This window comes from Pan troglodytes, chromosome 5 (genome assembly GCF_028858775.2).
Source record: "Pan troglodytes isolate AG18354 chromosome 5, NHGRI_mPanTro3-v2.0_pri, whole genome shotgun sequence".
Lineage (NCBI taxonomy): Eukaryota > Metazoa > Chordata > Mammalia > Primates > Hominidae > Pan > Pan troglodytes.
In genome coordinates this window covers 14046734-14066547 of record NC_072403.2, presented here as the reverse complement: position 1 = coordinate 14066547, position 19814 = coordinate 14046734, and the positions used below count along the sequence as shown (strand labels likewise).

Here is a 19814-nt window from a genome sequence, read left to right as displayed (position 1 = left end):
ATTCGTAAACTTTCTTAAAACTTATGAGTTTTTTTGCAATTTCTTTTTTTTTTTTTTTTTTTTTTTTTTTAGATAGAGTCTCGCTCTGTCGCCCAGGCTGGAGTGCAGTGACGCGATCTCGGCTCACTGCAAGCTCCGCCTCCCGGGTTCACGCCATTCTCCTGCCTCAGCCTCCTGAGTAGCTGGGACTACAGGCACCCGCCCGCTACCACACCTGGCTAACTTTTTGTATTTTTAGTAGAGATGGGGTTTCACTGTATTAGCCAGGAAGGTCTCGATCTCCTGACGTCATGATCCGCCCACCGCGGCCCCCCAAAGTGCTGGGATTACAGGCATGAGCCACCACGCCCGGCCGCAATTTCTTTTTTTTTTTTTTTAGCTCATCAGCTATTGTTAGTGTTCATGTATTTTATATGTGGCCCAGGACAATCTTTCTTCCAGTGTGACCCAGGGAAGCCAGAAGATTGACATGGAGGCATCTGGCACGTGATCGAGATTGGCATATGTCATCATATCACCCAGGCCCATCCAACCTTTAGTCTTTGGGGAGCAGGGACAGGGGTGAGGAGGGGAGCTAGTTTCAGTTGCTTTCCGCCCTTCCTGGGGGTTTTCCTAACAATAGAGGTTTTTGGATTCTCACTGAAGGCTAGGAAGAGAGTCATTTAGACACTTTTCTTGAAGAAAGCAAGATTTGGCAACTCTATAATCATGAGCGAGCCAAGCTTCTTCTCTTGTTTTTCTGCCACATTCGTGTATGGCTTCCTCCTCATTGTCCAAGATGGCTGTTGCAGCTCAAGCCATCACATCTGCTTTCCAGTCAGCAAAAGGAAGGTCAGACAAGGGAGGGCTCATTCACATGACACTTTGGCCTAAAACCCACTAACCAGAACCGAGCCATATGCCTCACCTAGATGCATGGGAGTTGGGAAATGTAGTCTTTCTTGTGGACAGTCATGGGTCCGTGTATCAATCAGGGGTTCCATTACTAGGGAAGAAGAAGAGAACAGGGGAGTTAGCTGTGCTGAGAACTCAGCCTGATCTGGATCTTCCAAGAGCAGTGGTGATGAAGCTTTAGCATCTGGCCTTGAACATCACAGGGCCAAGTAGGATTTCAGTAGTATTGCTGGAGTAAATTCAGTTTTCTGCAGATAACCATAACCAGTACAATATTTTCCTGATAAAAGGGAAGTGCCTTTTCCCTTTTGCCCTCTTGGCCTAAAGAGGCACATGCAATGGAGGTACAGCAGCCATCTGTCAACCATGAGAACAAGAGCAACATGTTGGAATGACAGAGGCTGAAAACAGAAAGAGCCTGGGCTCTAAAGGCACAAAAGAGCAGCCAAGGACTGCCATGGACTGCCATCAATAGACTTCTTCTTGTGTGAAAAACCCCTTTGATGAAGCCAATATAGTTGAGTTTATTACATAATCCGCCATTAGTATCACAATCCTAATCCTAAGTGATAGACCAAGCTGCCGTAAGCCCACACCTGAACCCCGTGAATGGCTTGCAAATTCATTTCCCTGCAGCCATTCATTCTGCCCCACCATCCTTTCTTCACATGACTACCAGTACGATCTTTGAAAGTGTACAGCAAATTACATCATGTCCCTGCTTAAAGCTTCTGAAGGCTCCCCAGAGTATTTGAAATAAAACCCAAAGAACCCATCATGGCCCCTGATGTCCTGGTCCTTACACATCACTCTGACCTCATCCCCTATCTCTCCCCCTCTCTATTCACCAAGTTCTCTTCAACCCCTTTTCAATCAAAATCTGTTGTGCTTCAGAATCTTGTACTTGCTGCACCACAGAAACCTTCTCAGAGGTTCTTTCATGTCATTTAGGTCTCATTTCAAGTGCCACCTTTTTAGAGAGACCTTTCCTGAACCCACCTCCTGATATAAATCTCTGTTTTATTTTCTCAACAGCACTTATCACTACAGAATCATTTAAATTATTTACTGTTTGTTTATTTATTGCCTCTATCCAGAAGACAAAGCCATGCTGTGTGTGGAGAAACTCACCCTTTCAAGAATAAAACTAAATGAAAATATTAATTCATTCTATTTCAGAGACCCCAGAAGCAAGCCATGCATGGGTAGGGGTGATATAACGAATAGTCGACGTTTTGAGTCATGTATTACTAAAAAATAAAGTCACTCCTTTCCCCTTAGTCTCTTCTCCCCAGATAGTGCAGCTGATAATTTACTTTAGTTGAGAACCTCATGAAGTCATTTCAAAGTTCGTCATTCATTTAGGGATTTACAGAGGTGGGTCGTAAAGAGATGTTTGCTCAGTAATGAGCCTTTCAAAAAAAAATAGCTGCAGAACTGGGGGAGACAAATTTGAATGCATGGGGAGGATATTTTAAAAAACGGACCTACACTTCGTAGCATAAGAAGCAGACAATGGCCGGGTGCGGTGGCTCACACCTGTAATCCCAGCACTTTGGGATGCCAAGGCAGACGGATCACGAGTTCAGGAGATCGAGACCATCCTGGCTAATACAGTGAAACCCCGTCTCTACTAAAAATGCAAAAAATTAGCCGGGCGAGGTGGCAGGCGCCTGTAGTCCCAGCTACTCAGGAGGCTGAGGCAGGAGAACGGCATGAACCCGGGAGGCAGAGCTTGCAGTGAGCCGAGATGGCACCACTGCACTCCAGCCTGGGTGACAGAGCGAGACTCCGTCTCAAAAAAAAAAAATTATGCTACATCTACTCTTGTATGGACATACTATGTTTATTCATTATCAGATGATGGACACTGAGTGGTGTTCACTTTTTGGCTGACCCTTATATTGCCCATAAAATAGAATTTGGGGGACTTCAGGCATCATCCAATCCAGAAGCTTCTAAATTTGTTTTTAGCAGTGGCACTGTTCTTTAAAATAAATGTTCTCATTGCTGAAATTGGGTAATCAGTAATAAGGGTTCATTATGTTATTATCCCTACTTGTGTGTATATTAATTTTCCATAGTATTTTTAAAAGATTACATTGAAATTTAATATGTAAAGCAGATTGAATGTATGTAGTTTAAAACTGCAAAGTATTCTTCCAATATTTTGCATACTTGCAACAAATCATTTCCAAAGAATCTTGGCAGATGATCTCCAATTTCTTAAATATTTGCAATGACAAAGAGTACTCTAACTTTGAGGCAGTCACAGTTGGATAGCTCTGTCTGTGAGAAAATAATGTTTATATTGATCCAAAATATGCGCCTTATAACTTCGAGTGGGAATCAGACAATTCCTCCACCATGAAAGTATTTTTGTCTTCTTTATTTTTATTTTATCTAGTGCCTTTTCAAAGAACGCCAAATAACTGGCAGAGTTTGGTATTCTGCATCACACTAACATATGCTACACAGTCTGCTTGAGAGATGCTAAGGGCTACGTTCCCATCTTCTGGGTTAAAAAGATATGAGCAAAATATTTAAGCAAAATTAAGATACCTGCAGGCAAAATCTGACAAAGTGTTGCACATTGTGCTACATAATAGACTGAGATTTTTTTTTAATATCACGGTTCTCCCCAGTTTCACCTGCCTGTCAGCTCTACATCATTTGTTATTAATTTAACACCAGAGAACCTGGGAAAAGCTGCAAGCCAGTGAGCATACACAAATCAGGCACAGAGATGGCAAGTGCTCCTTGGAGATTCTTGTTCACAAACTTTAAGGGAATTTGAAAAATGCCCGCCAATTTGCAGGATGCTTGATATGAAATCAAAGAAAGTAGAGAAACGCAAGTTACAACTGCCTGATTTGACTGCAGAAACTGACAGTAAGACAGGAGCAGCTAGGTCATCTGCAGAATTCCACGCAGCACTGTAGGAACACACCTCTCTCCTCCTGACTCCCCTGGCATCTTCCTCCTTAATAACAAGGGACCTATTCCCAGCATCAGCTGATTCTAAGACACACACATCTATGTGCATCTCAGCAGGATGAATTGGAGGAGGAAGGGCATCTAGTTTGCAGACTCATTTTTACAGCAGTACCCCTTCACTGAAAATTACTTTAGGCCGGCTAAGAGTGGTGGCTCATGCCTGTAATCCCACACTTTGGGAGCCGGAAGGGGGTTTGGGGGAGCTGGATCACCTGAGGTCAGGAGTTCGAGATCAGCCTGGACAACATGGTGAAACCCCGTCTCTACTAAAAATGCAAAAATTAGCTGGGTGTGGTGGCATGGCCCTGTAATCCCAGCTACTCGGGAGGCTGAGGTGGAAGAATTGCTTGAACTTGGGAGGCAGAGGCTGCACTGAGCCGAGACTGTGACACTGCACTCCAGCCTGGGCCACAGAGTAAGACCCTGTCCCAAAAAAATAAAAAAATAAAAAAAGAACTACTTTGGACCCTACAGTGAAAATTTATATAAAGCATGTTTGTGCCCAGTTAGCCAAAGCCCAGTTTCAGATGAGTAGTCTTCATCCCAATGTTCAAATGCCATTTTAATCTCAAAAAAAGCCTGAAAGCAAAATTTTTCAATGTGAAAAAGACCCTCATCTACTAAAGTTCCTCATAAAAGTCCATCTACTTTCATCAGTATATGTATTATATATGTTAGTGCATTTATATAAAACAAATGATGTTGACCATATATATCCACATTCGCTGAAAGCCAAGGATTAAACTTAAAAATTGGCACTGATCATAATGTTGCAGCAACTGACTAAATGCTCACCAGACCACTTCCCTCTTCTTCCCATATCCATCAGGTTTCCTGCAGGAAACAGAATCCAACTCTGATGTTTCAAGAGGCTCTAAAGAAAGGACTAGATATAGAAGCATGGAAAGGATTAAGAAAATCAATCCGGGAAGTTGAGGTGCCCAGGGACTAGCAAGAATAGAAAGCCATTACCACTTCTAGGTTACCAACTGCTCTCAGATAACACAGCCTGTTTTCTGGTCATTCCACCAATAGGGTACAGACTTCCTCCCAATCAATAGATCAGATATGGGGACTAATGACCCTCCTTCATGCACCAAGAGAGTAAGAAAGAAAGTCTATTACTAACACACAGAGCACTTCTGGGGAAGGGCAGGTGCAAGCTGTCATGAAGCTGAGGGGTTCAAACATCAAGAGGTCAGGAGCTTGGGGTGGGGAGTTCCTTACATGAAGTCCCAGATGTATGATGGTGGGCAGGGCAAGGGTGGATGGAGGCCTAAATGCTGTGAACGGTCAAACATCACAAACGGAGTCAGACTCTACTGCACAGCCAAATGCAGGAAGGGAGAAAGGCAATAAATACTCCAAACTCATGCTCTCCAATCTCTTAACTGTGCCTCCCACACTGAACCTATCTGGAAGCCAGAAGGTAGGAGACTCTGGGTAATGTCATCCACAGACTCAGTCTTCTGTGTCAAAGAGCAGGGCCAAGGAGAATGGGAATAAAACTGGGGCACAGGTGCAGAATAACAAGCAGATTGACAGATCAGATCACTTCACTCAGCCTCCCTTTAGCCAGGTGTGTCTTCCTGACTGAGTTTCAGCCGATGAGATCTGGACAGAAGTGATGTGCAACATTTTCAGACCTAGCCCATAATACCTAGTGTAGTCCTCAATGGTCTCCCTCTTGCCTCATCTATAGTTCAAATGACAAGAGCCTAGGGCCCAGAAAGGGACTTTGAAGCCTTAGAGGATGATGGAATCACTAGACTGGAAGTCTGAGTTCCTAAGTGACTGGCAATCAGAGACCCACATTGAACCATGGCATGAGTGTTCTATGTGCTAAGCCTCTGAGACAGTGGAACTACTTGTTATCAAGACAACTATAACTAATACATACATGAATGTTATAGAGAAAGAAAAAGTCTAAAATGAACTGAAGTTTACAAAAGATTCTAAGATAACTCTTTAAAAGCCATTTTAAAAATTACTAGCAGAGAAAGGCCATGAGAGAATAAGTTACCAACTTGGGACCAAAGTTATCAACCTTCGTTTTACAAGCTTTGCCCCTGTACTTCCTGGCAGTATTACTGAAGCTGTGCTCTATTATATGGTAAAAAGGAGACGAAAATAGCTTTGGGTAGGAAACCAATAGTCCCCGTCACAGATGGGAACACGTGGGGCCCTTAAACATCAGCGTGTGGATGGCTAGCCCTTGAGCCTATATATAGCTTTGTTTCTCTTTCTTTTTTTTTTTTTTCTTCCTTTCTATTCTTTGTTTGTTTTGTTTCTTGGGTTTTTTGTTGTTGTTTTTGTTTTTTAGGACAAAGTCTTGCTCTGTTGGCCAGGCTAGAGTGCAGTGGCTATTCACAACCACAACCATAGCTCACTGCAGCCTTAATCTCCTGGGCTCCTGCCTCAGCCTCCCAAGTAGCTGGGACCACAGGTGCATGAAACCATGCCCAGCTACCTTTGCACCATTCTAAAACCCATCTTCTTTCTTTTTTTTTTTTTTTTTTTTTGTTGTTGTTGCTGTTGTTGTTGAGACAGGGTATCACTCTGTTGTCCAGGCTGGAGTGCAGTGGCATAATCTCAGCTCACTACAACCTCTGCCTCCAGGGTTCAAGTGATTCTCGTGCCTCAGTCCCCCAAGTAGCTGGGATTACAGGCGTGAGCCACCACGTCCAGCTAACTTTTGTATTTTTAGTGGAGACAAGGTTTCACTATGTTGGCCAGGCTGGCCTCGAACTCCTGACCTCAAATGATCCACCTGCCTCAGCCTCCCAAAGTGCTAGGATTACAGGCATGAGCCACCGCACCCAGCCCCATTCTCTTTCAACACTCCTCTGTCCCTCTAATATTTTGCCGCAATGATTACTATTCATTAACCTTCATTCACTCATCCTAGAAATATTATTGAATGCCTACTCTGTGTCAGTTGCATCTCAAGTGATTTAGAGTCTATTTGGAAGGGTCCAAAATGTGAATAAATAGGTGCGATGAAGTATGGCAAATTTCTTTGTAGGGAGCAAATACAGGGTTCAGGAGAACCCAAAACACAGAGTGACCAGCGCTGCCTGGGTTGGGGGCGAGGATAGGAAGGGATTAGGAAAGTCTTCAGAGAGAAGGTGACCCTGAGCAGAATCTGAAAGGAAGTAGTTCTCGGGGCACATGTCCCTTCAATGGCCTGTGCTGCTCTTGAACAGAAAGAATTAGCCTGTCACCAGCATGCTGGCCCCAGGCTGACTCTTCACCTGAAGGGTAGCACCGAGGACATGCTCCGCCCTTGAGCCTTCCTCCAGGGAGTGTGGGGAAGATGTTCTGCTGCTGAAAATCCTGTGACTCTCTGCTGTCATTGTCCCCAGGGCTGTGGTTGGAGCTGTGCTGACAGCTCCTCTCTCACACCTCCTCTGCAACAATCTCAGTGACACTGTGCAGCAGGGTCCCCAGCATGGCTCTCAAGCCAAGATCCACCCAAGCCTTGAGGAACTGGAGTCCCCCAAGATGAGCCTGGAGTTCTAAATTGAGTCGCCGCTGAGTCGGAGAATTAGGAGGCTATAGAGAGGATGTCGGGGCAGGCCTCAAAATCTGGGGGATACTTTGTTCTTTTCTAAGGTATTTCTCTATCTGTAATGCTCTGAAGATTCATTTTCTTACACTTCTTGGAGCCTCAATTTCCTCATCTATAAAATGGGGATAACAATGGTATCTGCTTCAAAGGCTGGTGTGATAATTCATGAGTTAATACAAGAGCTTAGAACAGAGTCCAGCACAGAGCAATGATCAGTAAGTGTTTGACAGCCGGATGCCGAGAGGGAGGAGAATGAGGACGATGGCGATGATGATGGTGATAATGTAATAAATGGCCACTTCCTGAGCCCAGAGAAGGTGGTTTGGGGGATCAACGAATGAGTGTTTGGGAGACTAGTGAAAGAAAATGATTTTTCTTTCAGTACATTGGTTGTCCATTCCTGACTTGTAGTTTTGAGTCATTTTCATTTACACTGGTCAACTATCAGATAAGGGATTTTTAATTTTTGGTGTTTAATGTTTGCTTAAAGATGAGACTGTGTAATATCCTCACAGTTCTCATGTTACTTATTTTGACCCATTGACCTAGCTTTCCACATCATTCCATATGTTTTCATGATTCTTTATTCATTCGGCAAATGAATGTATCCAGTGATCACTCTGTTCCAAGGCTGGTGCCCGGTGCGATGACTCAGTAATAAACAGGATGCAGTCTGTGTGCTCAGTCAGCATGCCGGCCAGGGCAGGCAGATACCAAGAAGGTAGCCTCAGCACAGTGGGGTCTGTCTTGTGGCGGGAGCATTCCCAAGGCTGTTATGAGTGCTCAAATTCAGCCCTAAGAGAGGAAGGGGGGCATTCCTGCTGGAGTGAACCAGAGACAGAAAGGCCCAGAGGCAAGAGAATATTTTGGGCTCCCAGGAGCTGTGAGGAGACGGCCAAGGCTGGGGCAAAAAATGCCAGGCAGGAAGTGTCTAGAAGTGAGCATGAAAAAGTCAACAGAGGTCAGGTTATAAAGGACCTTAGCTCCCAGATGAAGGAGGCTGGACTAAATTCTAAGTGCCATGAAGAGCCACAGGCATGTTTTCTGGAAGGAGTGACCAAATAGATTGGCAGCTAAGAAAGATCACCTGAGGCCAGGCATGGTGGCTCACACCTGTAATCCCAGCACTTTGGAAGGCCAAGGTGGGTGGATCACGAGGTCAGGAGTTCAAGACCAGCCTGGCCAACATGGTGAAACCCTGTCTCTACTAAAAAAATACAAAAAATTAGCTGGGCGTGGTGGTGCGTGCCTATAATCCCAGCTACTCAGGAGTCTGAGGTAGGAGAATCGCTTGAACCTGGGAGGCAGAGGTTGCAGTGAGATGAGATCACACCATTGCACTCCAGCCTGGGTGACATAGCAAGACTCTGTCCTCCGCATAGAGATAGGTGTATATAAATGATTGTAGATAAGAATTGGCTCACACAATTATGGAGGCTGAGAAGTCCAGTGATCTGCTGTCTTGAAGTTAAAGACCCAGGAAAGATGCTGTGATATGGTTTGGCTGTGTCCCCACCCAAATCTCATCTTGAATTGTAACTCTCACAATTCCCACGTGTTGTGGGAGGAACCTGGTTGGAGGTTATTGAATCATAGGGGTGTGTCTTTCCCATGCTGGTCTCATGACAGTGAATAAGTCTCATGAGATGTGATGGTTTTAAAAATGGGAGCTCCCTGCACAAGCTCTCTTCTCTTGTCTGCCGCCACGTGAGATGTGCCTTCCACCTTCCACCATGATTGTGAAGGCTCCCCAGCCACATAGAATTGTAAGTCCCATAAACCCCTTCCTCTTGTAAATTGCCCAGTCTCAGATATGTCTTTATCAGCAGCGTGAAAATGGGCTAATACATGGTGGTACCATTCAAAAGCCTGGGAGCTGGACAGCAATGGTAAAGATTCCCATCTGAGTTTGAAGACTTGAGAACCAGGAGCACCATGGGCAAGAGAAGATCAGTGTTCCAGCTCAGCAGTCAGGTCAGGAGTAAATATCACCTTCCTTCATACTTTTGTTTTATCCAGGTCCTCACAGCCCGGATGATGCCCACCCACGCTGGTGAGGGTGATCATCTTCATTCAGTCCACCAACTTAAATGCTCATCATTTCTGGAAACACCCTGACAGACACACCCAGAAATGATGTATAACCAGATATCCAGACATCCTGAAGCCCAGTCAAGGTGACACATAAAATTAACCATCAAAAATAAAGGATGCCCAGAGGCCTCTAAAAATTTTTAGAGGCATTGTTCAAGGACCCTTCCAATCCAGCATCTGCTTACCGGTCTAGCCTGAACAGTTACTCCAAAGAATCATGCTCTCTTCCACTTTGCAGCCTTTGCATATGCAATTCCCATTGCTCAGAACTCTCCCTCAATTTTCCACCCCACCACTCACCTGACCAACTCTTGTTCATCCTTCAAGTCTCAACTTGAACACCATGACCTCCTGGAAGCAATCTTTTTTTTTGAGATGGAGTCTCACCCTGTTGCTCAGGCTGGAGTACAGTGGCACAATCTTGGCTCACTGCAACCTCCACCTCCCAGGTTCAAGCAATTCTCTGCTTCAGCCTCCTGAGGAGCTGGGATTACAGGTGCTCACCACCACCACAGCTGGCTAATTTTTGTATTTTTAGTAGAGACAGGGTTTCACCATCTTGACCAGGCTGGTCTTGAACTCCTGACCTCGTGATCTACCCAACTCAGCCTCCGAAAGTGCTGGGATTACAGGTGTGAGCCACCGCGCCTGGCCAGGTGCCTTCTCTGCATTCTTATCATGCCTTCCACTTCCTGATCTTTGCCTTATCGCAAAATTTTTCTAGTGTCTTTCCTCTCAAGATACTCTAAGTTTGATGGGAGTTGTTCATCAGTGTGTCCCCAGTGCATTGTACAGTGCCTGGTGCATAGGAATGGCTCAACAAACAAGCGTGATAAGTGCAAGACATACATAGATATGAGAGGTATCTATAGAGAGAACAAAATGCATGCATAGCACCTGCATCACTTCATTTACCACATATTTAATATCATTCACACCTAAGTTTAAAACCCTATCATATTCTGAAATAGAAAGTTAAACTCTTCTAAAACTGAAAATTTGCAGATGATGGCATTGCTAAGAGCAATCTGATACAGTAACAGTTTCTGGCATATGCAGCTCATTTTAACAGATGCCCATATGACATACAGAAAGCTGTCAGGCATGCTCCAAAAAGAAAAGCCATCCAGTTTATGTTCCACTTGCCAAATTAATTTCATTTGACGTTTAATTTATATCCTAAGGTACTGTGGATTTAAAACTTGACTATGATAATAGCAAATTAGAGAAGTGTTCTATTTGACAAAATCAATTCATCAAGTTACTTTTATTATGAGTAAGGCTGTGTTGATATAGATATTTCCAGATCAAATATGTAGATCATCTAAAAATACATTTATTGATTATTTCTAATAAAATGTAAGCTTTCTCCTCTTTCTTATGTCTAATGTTAAGTGAAGTAAAGCTTGCACCTGCTCACCGTAACAACAGAGAAAGGAGACATTAGAAAATCAGAACAGTGTGGATTTAAAAGCCAGAAAGCAGAGTTGAAATTCTGCATCTGCCATAGGGGGTTTCAACCCTGGCCACATATTAGACTCAGCTGAGGATTAAAAAAATAATAATAATAGCACCCAGTCCCACCCTGGATAAAGTGAATCAGAATCTCCAGTATGGCATGGATTTTTTTTTAAATCCCCAGATGATTCATGCACAGATCTATTAGTTATGTGAATTTGGGCATGGAATTTAATACCCATAGTATATAAAATGGAATGTAGTAGACATTTGCCACAATCATGATGTGACAATCCACTTAAAAAAAATTAACAGTTTATTAGTTGGAATCAGACTTGAAAAAAAGATTTATATATTGCAATTGGTTGACAGTTCCCTTATAACGCTTTCAACTTACAGGTTCACCTCTCTCTGCCTCTTCTTTTTGCTTTGCAATTTACTTGTTGAAACAACTGGATCATTTGTCCTATAGTTTTCATGATCTAGAATTTGCTCATTGTATCTCCATGACATCATTTAACATGATCCTCTTTCCTGCTATTATTTCTTGTAAATTGGCTGTTAGATCAAAAGGCTTGGTCAAATTCAGATTCGATTGGCAAGACTGGGTGATGATGTACACCTCTCTCAGAAGCACTTTATGTCTGTCTGTTTTTATGATGTGAATAGCTATTGATAATTGTCACCTAGATTCATTATTATATCCGTAGCTGCAAAACAATGATATTCTATTGTTCTGTTTTTATTAGTTAGAATTCTATTAAGACATTTTTCCTCATTACAGTTTAGTTTCCCTGAGATACAGTTTACATAGGATAATCATGAAAAAAATATATTGGTTTCTTCATGTGTTTTCTTTATCCTTTTTCAAAATAATGAATTGGATCTCTAGTATCCTCCAAAGGTAACTAATGAGGGTTATTTTGATTTTGTTCTTGTTTTTTTTTAGTATCATTATGAACTCATAGACTTAAACATATTCAACATGTTTCAATTCATTGCAATTATTCTTATCGACTCTCAGCTTGTAATGACTATTATTGACCCTCAAGTGATCTGATCCTACCCTTTGACTCCCCTCATTACTCTTAGATACTTTCTTTTCTTTCTACTATAACTAGATGGTCCAGACTGATCTCCCCACAAGGTTTGGATTCAGCCAGTCTCCAAAGAGCCCCCATTTCTTTTTGTGGGAAATAGTATTTGAAACCAGAATCTGGGTGCTGGGGTGCTCATTGCTACTGAGTTGTCCTTGTTTCTAGGTCTTTTAAGTAAACAGAGCTAGGTAGGAAATACTTTTCATTTTCCTTAAGATAAAAGCGTCATAAGTTCATATTGATATTACAATTCAAATTCAGGACCAGAAAGTTTTGATTTAACCTCATCTACCTTACAACTCCTTCTCTTTTGGGCAACACCAAACACCCAGGTTTCCAGCAACACCACATGATTGCATCTTTGCTTTATTCCACAGTACATATACAGCACCATACCAATGCTGACACTGCCAAGATGCTAACCAAACCAACAAACAAAAAGAACCAAAAACAGGTTTTCATGAATTTTGTCCTTAAAGCATATCTTACTAAGAGTATACAATTAAATGACTGTGCTATAAAGTCACTTAAAAGAGGTCCACACTGGGTGATGATGTCATCAATTTGATGTACAATATGCTTTGTTCTGCTTTCAGTTTTTTAGGGATTTCTTTTTTAATTTGATATTTCTATAATTATGCAAAGGCCAAACCTTATTTTCAATATACCACCCATTGGCATTGGATAAATGTTAATTTTTTAAAAAAATGTTTTATTACAAGCAAAAAGTGTACCTAAACACTGAAAATGGATGTGTGAATTATCCTAGAGGGTTGGTCTTTTAAAAAGTAGTAGAATAGTCATTCCATTATCTGACTATGGAAAGTAAAACAGATAATTTAGTGCCTAACAATCCACTTATACTGAAATTTCTTTTGTATTTTGTTATGTTGATTTGGCAAAAGTTTCTTTTCCTTATGTTTACTACTGCTGACAGAGTAAACTCATTAAGTATTCTGGGATAGGGAAGGTGTAACACAGTAACAACATTCCCCACTAAACTTTGATATTTCTGATTCAATGATGAATTACCTTGTAGGATTGTTCTATTTCTCTCAGACTAATACACACTTTGTTTATTCATTCTTCAAAGTGGAAAATATTTTGTATTTTCACAAATCTTTTGGAAATATTCAACATATACTACTAATTTTCTTTCTTTCTTTATTTCTTTCTTTCTTTCTTTTTTGAAGATACAAGAATGTAGCAAGTTAGTGGGGCAAAGTTATGCACCTTGTTTATTTATATACCAAAACTTCATAAATTATGTAACCAGCCTTCTGGTACTGCAGATAAAGATCATTAATGCCATTAATGGCTGATTTCCTTGAGCTGTAATTATTTGACCCCTATCTGACATACTCCGTGTTCTGTGAATAATCTTTAAATGTATAATTCTACTGCTAGTGTTGAGCTGTAGATTAACAGTAGAAAAACCAGTTTTTCGAATTCACCACTACAACACAATTAAAATCCTCATGAATTATGCTACACGTTAGAAACTCCTAATGGACTGTGAACTTTTTGCTATTCAATTTGATTGTTCAAATTTACAGATTCCTGAACCAAACTAAGGTAAATTTCAGTTCCCATCATATATAAATTCTCTTAGACTAGCAAATGAGTTAACGAGTTACCGCTGGCAGCCATGTCAATAGATTGCCATTTAGAGATCCAGATCCAGTCTACTGCAGCCACCGAAGCCCGGCCTTGGGGCCGCTCTACCAGTAACTAGCTCCCCAACAGTTCGAGTGGAAATTTACCATCACTTCTCCACCTGTCTCACACCCCGCCCTCAGCCCCGCCCCTTCCACTGGCCCCGCCTCCTGCGCTTGGGCGCGCGCTCTCCACGCCCCTTCCGTTCAGCCAATCGCCGCTGAAGTTTGCAGGAGTGGGACTTCTGTTTCCACCAATGCGGGAGGTTCTTGTTCTGCAGGTCTCGCGTCTGCCAGGAGCTACGGCTGGAAGATGGCGGCGGCCGCAGAGTTGTCGCTACTGGAGAAGTCCCTGGGACTGAGTAAGGGGAATAAATACAGTGCTCAGGGCGAGCGACAGGTGAGAAGGAGAGGCGGCGCGGAGGGGAAGAGGTGGACGGGAGCGGGGCCTGCCGAGCCCTGGCAGGACCCGGGCCGGCCACCCGATACGGGCGGAGTGAGGATGCTGCTACCCAGCTCCCCACGTGTCTGCTCCGCTAGCCGGCTGGCGCCTCTGGGCCTCGGCCCCTGCCATCCTACCTCCTGGAGGGAGGGGGTAACCAGCTCAGGTTGGGCTTGACCTGAACTTCACCTCCTGGGAAATTGTCATCATCCCATTATGAGGAAACAAAACCAGTTGGAGGAGGGTCCTCACAGGGCTCTTAGACCAACCTGGAATGTATTCAGTAACTGGCTTTTTTTTTTTTTTTCCCGTAATCGCACCTTTCATTCAGTTATTGCGCAGCGACTCCGTTATAGCTAACAAGGTGCCAGGTAGCACTGTGCTGGGCCTGGGGAATACAATGGTGATTTAGGGGAACATGCTTCCTCCTCTCAGGCAGCTTGCTTTTTGGCCGGGTGGACAAACATTGCAACCATTTAAATTGGAAGAGTGCCACGTTGCACCATAAATGGCAGAGAGAACACCTAAGAAGTCTTGGCCCAATCTAGGGGATTCGGGGAAGGCGTTTCTAAAGCCTTGGATTATCAATTTAAGTGTACGACCCACAGTGAATGCGGGAAACATCACAAGGTATGAGATTGCCTGGTGAGGCACTGTTAGAACGTTTGTGTTTTATAGTTGTTTGTCGTAGAGGGAATGTATTAGAGAAGGAAATTGGTTGTAGGAAGACTACTTTGGATATATGTTTTTTTTGCTCCTCTGAGATTTTTTCCAAATGATGTTTGTTTTTTGTCTTTAATTTTTTTCTCTTCTTCATTTGGTCCATGTGAAGATCTTGTCTAGAAAGTAGTAATATAGTTTTTATTTAAGTTAACCTGAAGCCTAGAAAGATTAAGTGTTCAGCCTAAGATCAGCCCTGTGATTGGTGACAGAGTAGGCGTTGGAGCCAAAGTGGCCTTCTTTTGGTGTTTCCTCTGCCCCAGTGATGATTCCGTCCCTTCGGCCCCTACTCCCTAGTTTAGTGTATATATTATATAATATATATGTAGTATAAATATAATATATATGGCCGAGTGGACAAACATTGCAACCGTTTAAATTGGAAGAGTGCCATATATATATATATATATATATATTTTTTTTTTTTTTTTTTTTTTTTTTTTTTGAGACAAAGTCTCACTGTGTCACCCAGGCTGTAGTGCCATGGCATGATCTCGGATCACTGCAACCTCTGCCTCCCGGGTTCAAGTGATTCTTCTGCTTCAGCCTCCCAAGTAGCTGGGGTTACAGGTGTTCGCCACCACGCTCAGCTAATTTTTGTATTTTTACTAGAGACCGGGTTGCACCATGTTGGCCAGGCTGGTCTTGAACTGGTGACCCCAGGTGATCCACATGCCCTGGCCTCCTAAAGTGCTGGGATTACAGGCGTGAACCACTGTGCCTGGCCTAGTTTATATTTTTTAGGGACCATTGCCAAGATATGAGTATTATCTAGTATGAGAAACAATCATCAGCAAATAATTTAAAGCACAACATAGTAAGCACTTCATGGACTGTCGTGGGTGAGCAGCAACTCTCTGGGGCTGGTGGCGCCAGGGTAAGAATTTACCAGGACAGCTGTACGTAAAGAAAAGCAGATTTATTAGAGAAAGTATGAAAATATGTTGCAAGAGTGCAACAGGCAAGTTAGTAAGAGAGGAGCTAACTGCAAGGAAACAAAGGCTGGCTGGGGATTTTACGGAATAGTACTTCGGTTGTGTGCTGAAGAGGGGTTTGTGCAGTACTGATAACACCAAGGTTGCAGTGAGCTAACTGGAGTTTTCTATCAGCCGAAGGTCCGGTGATAGCTGGACACGGAAAGATTGTTGAGTTATTTGTGCAGAAGGGCTGTGTCCTGGACCCTGAAGAAAGGCAGACTTGTAGCTTATCGCCGTTCTCTTTTTGCTTTCCCTTGGTCCCCTCAACCTGACTTCTTTTCCCTAATTAGGACTCCATATGGAGCAAAACACTGTTGAGGAGTGTGAAAAAGGAAGTTAATTCTGACTATAAAAATGGATTTATAAACTCATGGAAGAGCTGGCATTTAAGGGATTATGCTTTGAAAGATGTGTAAAACCAATAAATTTTGAAGGATTGGGAAGTTTAGGGCAGTAAGTAAACCAATATGAGGAATGATGCAATGCAAGGTAAACCCCAAATTACAGTTTGAGGCCCAACTGTGAAGACTTTCGAGTTCAGAGTGTGGTTTTTAATTTAATTTTAATTAAAGCATTTTAGCAGTTAGCAGCTAGTGAAAGTTTCTGTTTACTTGTATGGGGAAAGGGTTGGCCATATGTGATAAGATTCAGCCATTTTTTGGGAAGACAGCTGACAGCAGTGAGCCAGCAATAAGGCATTCTCTGCAACATTACCAATTATAGTTAAAAATTGAAAGCAGTTCAGAGATCCTTATCTAGGATATTGATTCTTTAAATTATGGTACATCAACACATTGACATACAGTCACGTGTTATTTAAAGACAAGGATGCCTTTCAAGAAATGCATTGTTAGGCAGTTTCATCATTGTGTGAACATTATAGAGGGTTCTGTTTTTTGTGTGTGTGTGTGTGTGTTTTTTTTTTTTTTTGAGGTGGAGCTTCACTCTTGTTGCCCGGGCTGGAGTGCAATGGTGCGATCTCGGCTCACTGCAACCTCCGCCTCCCGGATTCAAGGGATTCTCCTGCCTCAGCCTCCCGTGTAGCAGGGATTACAGGCATGTGCCACTACGCCTGGCTAATTTTTGTATTTTTAGTAGAGACGGGGTTTCTCCGTGTTGGTTAGGCTAGGCTCATACTCCCGACCTCAGGTGATCTGCCCACCTCAGCCTCCCAAAGTGCTGGGATTACAGGCGTGAGCCACTGCGCCCAGCCTTAGAGTGTTCTTAAACCTAGATAGTATATCCTACTTCACAAATAGTAGGTATGTGATATAGCCTATTGCTCCTTCAGGCTACAAACCTGTACTGCATGTTACTGTACTGAATAATGTAGGCAGTTGTAACACAATGGTAAGTATTTATGCATCTCAATATACTGAAACATAGAAAAGGTACAGTAAAAATACTTGATTATAATCTTAGGGGACCACCATTGGATATGCCATCCAGAACATCTTTGACCAGAATATCATTATGCAGTGCACGCTATTGCATATGCAGCCATTAAAAGTAATTACTTTGAAGACTATGGAACCTTAAAATGAATGTGAAAATAGTATGTGTCTCATAAGAATTGTGTATTTTAGGCTGTGTAAAGGAAAGAAAATGGACGTTTGAGCCAATAGGACTTTATTTAAACCCTGGCTCTGCCATTGCAAACCAAGCAACCTTGGTTTTTATTATCTGTAAAATGAGGATGAGATAACTTACCTTATCTTAGAAGATGTAATGATTAGATGAGAACGTAACTGGGAATTTTTTTGAGAGCATGCTTGGGTTGTGGATAATTTATTTTTACAAGTAATTCTCTTTAGAGTTGGTTGTGTCCCCTCCGCCCAGCAGTTGTGAGTCATTTGATTTCTCTTTTTTCTCCAAAATATACCATACATTCAGTACACACATGTTGATGTTACCACCAAGTTAACACACTCAGGTAACCACCCAATCAAGGAATAGAACATTACTGGCACCCCTCGGAGGGTTCCATACTGTTTTCTTTCAATACATTTAATTTATTGGTGATCTTAGAGCTTGTGGTTTCATTTGAATTGAAGACAAAAGTGAGAAGTCAAGGAGCTATAAATAGTGAATGGAAAGTGGAAAGAATTTTACCTCCTTTACTTTGAAGTTACCTCCTTACTTTGAATCTGTATCCTGTAGAGTATTAATCTCCTTGTATACTTCACCAAGTCGTGTTGATGTAGATGTATGAAAATGCCTTGCAAAGTATAAATCATTATAGAGAACAAGATAGTATTTCGGCCGGGAGCGGTGGCTCACGCTTGTAATCCCAGCACTTTGGGAGGCCAAGGTGGGTGGATCACAAGGTCAAGAGTTCCAGACCAGCCTGACCAACATAGTGAAACCCCATCTCTACTAAAAATACAAAAAACTGCTGGGTGTGGTGGCACGTGCCTGTAGTCCCAGATACTCGGGAGGCTGAGGTGGGAGAATCGGTTGAATCCAGGAGGCAGAGGTTGCAGTGAGCCGAGACCATGCCATTGCACTCCAGCTTGGGTGACAGAGTGAGATTCCGTCTCAAATGAAAGAAAAAAAAAAGATACTATTTCTATTTCATTGCTGAGAAGAGCAGCAGTCTTCCCAAAAAAAACAATTCTTTTTTCATTTGCTTAAGTCATTGAGATTGTATACTTGTTATTTGTGTTTGGTCAGTCTTCCCATTAGGTAATACTTTCCATTTTCTTTTACATTTCTCATAATGCATTGTGCTTGTTTGTGTATCAATGAAATTTAAATTAATTGTCAATTTCTTATAAGCAAGCAAACCTGATCCTTTATATTGCTATTGTAATAGGGGAAACATGAAGTCAGGTTTATTTAAGTATGTTCACTTTGCTATATAATAGGGTGCAGGTAAACTTGATGGAAATTAATGCAGTATAATTAGAGTTTCCATTTTCTCTCATTGTACATAGTTTAAAATTATTGTAGTAATATTATACTGATTATTGTAGTAATATTATACGGATTTTTGCAATGTTATTACCAGTTTCATCATCAAGCATCTGTTAACAAATTGTAAATTATTTAACTGCTATTTTTTAGACTTTCATTTGTATGTAATTTAGTATCTTAGAGTAAAATCCGGGATTATTTCAAAAAACAGTTGAGGGATTTCGTGGTTACTTAGAAGTTATAATCATGATGTGGTCCTTGTTTTTTAAATTCTGTGAACTTTTTTTTCTTTTTAAGATTCCAGTTCTTCAGACAAACAATGGTCCAAGTCTAACAGGATTGACTACTATAGCAGCTCATCTAGTCAAGCAAGCCAACAAAGAATATTTGCTGGGGAGTACTGCAGAAGAAAAAGCAATCGTTCAGCAGTGGTTAGAATACAGGGTCACTCAAGTAGATGGACACTCCAGTAAAAATGACATCCACACACTGTTGAAGGTATCATGACTTCTCTTATAGTCTGAAATGCATGAACTGTTAATCAGAAATCTCTTTCCCCTGAGATTAAAAAGCTGTAGCTGTTGGCCTTCTTCACCTCTTTCCTTCTGCCTCAGTAGTTTGCATCTGTTATTCCCTCTGCCTGGAACAGACTCTGTTCCCCCCACCAGCCCCTCCAAGATATGCTGCCTTGGAAACTTCCTTGACTACTTCTCTCTCAGCTGGATGAGGTTCTTTGTTCTATATGCAGTCACAGCACCCTGTGCTTTTCCTTCAGGACCCTTGTCATAGTCAATAATTACAGTATTATATGACTTTTTTTGTTTTTTTGATGTGATGCCCCACTCGACAATCCCGATTCTCTAAGGGGTAAAGTACTTTCTCAGAGGCAAGAGAGAAGCAGAATCTTTTAGGGTTGTAGTTTGAAAAAAACTGTCTGATCTGGGAAAGCTCACCTTTCCCTGTTTTGAGAATCATTGCTTTAAATTTTTATTT

At 42.1% G+C, this 19814-nt stretch overlaps 1 protein-coding gene and 1 long non-coding RNA gene across 6 annotated transcripts in view; one reads left to right on the top strand and one right to left on the bottom strand.

Annotated features, from left to right (window-relative positions):
• LOC107975046 (uncharacterized) overlaps nucleotides 1-13926 on the bottom strand; it is a 50462-nt gene extending 36536 nt beyond the window's left edge. Inside the window, exon 1 of the long non-coding RNA XR_010157543.1 lies at nucleotides 13749-13926. This is a non-coding gene — a long non-coding RNA (uncharacterized LOC107975046). The remainder of the gene's footprint in view (nucleotides 1-13748) is intronic.
• Nucleotides 13927-13976: 50 nt separating this feature from the next.
• EEF1E1 (eukaryotic translation elongation factor 1 epsilon 1) overlaps nucleotides 13977-19814 on the top strand; it is a 29030-nt gene continuing 23192 nt past the window's right edge. For 3 of the 5 annotated variants that reach the window (XR_010157542.1, XR_010157541.1, XM_518229.9), the window contains exons 1-2: nucleotides 14008-14166; nucleotides 19119-19319. Coding sequence is in view for 3 of the 5 variants with exons in the window: in XM_518229.9 (XP_518229.2) it covers nucleotides 14080-14166; nucleotides 19119-19319 (288 nt within the window). In the remaining 2 variants the exon portion in view is untranslated. Of the gene's footprint in view, nucleotides 14167-19118; nucleotides 19320-19814 lie in introns of all 5 variants that reach the window. The other 2 variants (XM_001166234.8, XM_001166169.7) reach the window with 2 other exon arrangements.